This window comes from Ceratina calcarata, unplaced genomic scaffold (genome assembly GCF_001652005.2).
Source record: "Ceratina calcarata isolate Rehan_Ccalc_2016 unplaced genomic scaffold, ASM165200v1 scaffold543.2, whole genome shotgun sequence".
NCBI classification, from domain to species: domain Eukaryota; kingdom Metazoa; phylum Arthropoda; class Insecta; order Hymenoptera; family Apidae; genus Ceratina; species Ceratina calcarata.
The window spans coordinates 16,539-20,220 of record NW_017176600.1 but is presented as its reverse complement, the minus strand read 5'-3'; the positions used below and the strand labels follow the sequence as shown (position 1 = coordinate 20,220).

The 3,682-nt window shown below is 38.6% G+C and overlaps 1 protein-coding gene across 1 annotated transcript in view; it reads right to left on the bottom strand.

Annotated features, from left to right (window-relative positions):
- Positions 1 to 3,682, bottom strand: part of LOC108628853 (neuralized-like protein 4) — a gene marked incomplete at its 3' end in the record, with an annotated part of 19,764 nt that overhangs the window by 3,493 nt on the left and 12,589 nt on the right. The window contains exons 4-9 of the mRNA XM_026816788.1: positions 2,726 to 3,175; positions 2,250 to 2,300; positions 1,956 to 2,175; positions 1,709 to 1,805; positions 1,447 to 1,623; positions 292 to 600 (exon numbers count right to left, since the gene is read on the bottom strand). Coding sequence (XP_026672589.1) covers positions 292 to 600; positions 1,447 to 1,623; positions 1,709 to 1,805; positions 1,956 to 2,175; positions 2,250 to 2,300; positions 2,726 to 3,175 — 1,304 coding nt within the window. The remainder of the gene's footprint in view (positions 1 to 291; positions 601 to 1,446; positions 1,624 to 1,708; positions 1,806 to 1,955; positions 2,176 to 2,249; positions 2,301 to 2,725; positions 3,176 to 3,682) is intronic.

The following is a 3,682-nucleotide window of genomic DNA, read 5'->3' as shown; positions in this document are numbered from 1 at the left end:
ATTTAATCGATTATTTGCAACACTATCACCGACACGTTCAGTAGAGAAATAATGATAACAATTGTACACAGTAGAACAGAGTATTCAAAATGTATTCATGTCAGTGATTTAAAGATAGCCCCATTATTGCGTGTACGCAAAATAAAACATTCGTAACGTCTATTTAATATTCTAAATAGGAATTTGTCTGATCTTCAAAAAATAGTAATACGTGTTTTCACATTACGTCCTTGCATCTTTTACGTTTTCCTTAAATACATAAAATCCATAACGTGAATAGAGTTTGCGAACCTATATAGAGTCGTGTTACTAAAACTGGAATTGTTCGTAGTGGGACTGTAGGAATCCGTATTGTCAACGATAGTCGCTTGGGCAGCCTGACCGTACAGATCGATCACGCCGTAAACTTTCTCAGGCACGTTCATCGCCGCGGGTCCTTGATCCGCACCGTTCACAAAAAAGTGCAACGTCCCGTTATCCTTCCTCGTAACACCGACCCGGTCACCCACTTGCAGCCGATCCAGATTCTGTCCATATTGATCTATAATCGTCGTGCCATTGTGCATCACGCCGTTTTCCGTCATCATCCACGTGCCGGATCTGCAAGGGACATGACCACCTTCGAGCAATAACACGGGCGATGAACTTAACGTAAACTTAAACCGCGTTACTGCATAATGAAGTATAGACAATACGATTTCCGTAGAAGTAATTTTTGGTAATTAAACGCGACCAATCCAGTGGCATACATAGGAAATGCGAAAATAAGGAGAAAAAAAAGTAAAAACTGCAAAAAGAAAGGACAAGCTGCTGAAATACATAATTGTCCCCGAAATTTTTTTACGTAGTTGAACAAACTTTCAAGTCGATTTCCACAAAAAGGAGCTCCGGATGTAAAAATGTTATAACAAAATATATTCTTCTTTTTTAACCCCGGGTACTACGATTTCCGGCCCACCCTGTATATAAATTATATAGCATCAAATAAGATAAAAATGGGTCTTTTGCAATTAAGTTTCTAATTTATTTTAATAATAAATTGTAATAATCGAAGATTTTTACAAAGTGATTCATTTTTAACTCTTCGTCAATTTTTGCGATAGACAAATTTTTTCAATGTCAAATTTTTTTACGTCATGAAGATTTATTTTTGTTTCTTGTTCTTCTCGCTTTAAGCAGTTATTTCTATTTAATTACTCTTTTCCTTCCTTTCAATAAATAATTTATGAAATAATCCAATACAAGAATTTTGTTATCTTTTGCTGTTGTTTGTGTGTTATTATAATTCTCAACTCCCAAAAATATAGTCATCGTGTATATCTCGTATTTTTACTACCACAGCACTGAATTGCTTACGTTTAGCTATTGAAAATCACAGATTCTACGGAAATCATAGTGTGAACACTCCATAACAAAATAAATTGGAAATGTTAATATTCTACATACCTAACATTGGTCATCGTGAAAGGGAACTCGAGCTCGGTCGGGGAATGAGTCGTGACGCCAATCTCGATGGATCCCGCCCATTTCGTCACGATTTTATCTAAGCGAACCTCGAACAATTCATTTGCTTTCAACGGCCGCGACGTTAACACAACCCCGTTATTGAAATCGTCCATCACGCTAGACAACAATTACGCATTATTCACTAACCGGCTTTCTGCAAGTTTGAATTTATATAATTTTTTTTGGCTTAAATTTGCATTACTTAGGCCTGTGCGCAGTACGACCGTTATTAATCACTTCGACGTGCGTACCGCAGGAAGAATGAAACATCAGCCGGTCCGGCGGTTCTTCCTCCGTTTCTGTAAAAATGAACTAGCATTATGTGGGTGTCAGGATATTAATGATTCCGTTTGGTGGTATGCTTGATGAGAAATCCCTATTAAAACGGTCGACAATATGGCCGTGACCAAACGCCACAATTATTTACGCATTCATGATGCTTCTCTTACCATTTAATCCTTGCAGATGCAACGTGTTTCTCCTGGTAACTAAATTTTGTTCTTCCCTCTCGTCGCGATCGACGATTGTTACCTTCACCGTCATACCGTACAAATCTATCACACCCCAAACGCCTCCAGGTACTTTCGCGGCGATGCCTTGATCCAAACCGTTTATCAAATAATGTAGATTTCCGTTGCTTCGCCTTATCATGCCTACTCTGTCACCTTCCTAAAGCAGAATACATCAGATATAATATAAAATGTTAATGGCAATATAGTAACAACTTTGTATATTAAAATTACTCTTAATTCGTCGAGATTAAATTCTCCATATTCGCGGCAGATACCCNAATTTTATTATTTGTATACGTTCTTTTGGGTATAAAATGATTTGAAGTATCCCTAAAGTTCTTCTCTAATATAGCCGAAATCGTCTCGAGTTGCTGGTTCGCCCGAGCGCAAAAGGCCTCGAGTGCAAAGGGTTAAACTGCGATAATGATCCATCGAGACAATGATCTACAGTTAGATCCATTATAACGAGACATGATCAAATGCACGTGTACCCGGCGAAAATTCAAAGTAGATTTTCTCGAAAGCAAAGCCTCATATGAAGAAATTTTATTCTATATTTTCAACTTATTTGTTCATGTAGAATCACCTCCTCTTCGCTGGTACCAACAGTTGCCCAAGACCTGTATAACAGAAGTCTTACTGTACTCAACTATTAAAACTGATACAATATACTCTTTTTTAAATATCTGAGTTCAATGGTAATTTACCTCGAACAATTCGTTATCCCTTAACGGCCTGTGAGTCATCACGACGCCGTTATTAAATTCGTCTAAAGCTCTCCGCCTCTCAGCTGTCCTTGCGTTATTCGACAATTTTACTAACGAGCCAACCCTCTCGTGAAACCTCAGTCTATCTTCTCTAATGGCAGCCGCGCTCGGATTCTTCGGTAAGTTCACGTTCACATTCACATTCAGATTAACGTTCAAATTGGCGACTAAATTGGTTGTAGAGGAGTTCGATGCCTCGCCGAGAGCACAATCGTTATTGATCTCGACGTCGTCTTTCGGTTCGTTGCTTATAGCAGGAACGACTTGCGGGTGAGTTATAGTCACTTGCACGCAATCGCCGTACATATCTACCACCGCGAAAATTCGTTCTGGGATGTTAGATATGGCTACACCTTGAGACACACCGTTGATGTAAAATATCAGTTCAGCCTGCAAACAAAATTCGAAATGATAAATGAGAAATTACATGCGATGTACAAAGATTTGCGATTAAAAAAGTACAGATTACTGAAGGTAGTTTCCATACGTAGACAAACCCATAAAAATAGAGACATATATAGGGTGTTCAGCTACTGATGAGAAAAACTTTGAGGGGTCATAGAAGTCAAGGTCACATAAGAAGGTCAAGAAGCACACAAATCAAAAATAAAAAAAAATGCGTCCGGGGTCCCATTATTTAGTTATAAGTGATTAAAAATTACCCCTGGCATCAGTTCTCAGGTACAACGTGTATCTAAAATACTTCATAATAGTTACAGTTACTTTGGGCACATTGGCTGCGAGGTGATTGTCCTCGATTAGCAGTGATCCCAAATGCAACGTGTCAAATACAATGCAAACCGTTAGGACTGTCCCATACGAGGGACGCCGGGTTTCGTCTGATCGAGAGAGTAATCGGGAGAAAATTGTACTGCATAGAAAACAATACATATTCAG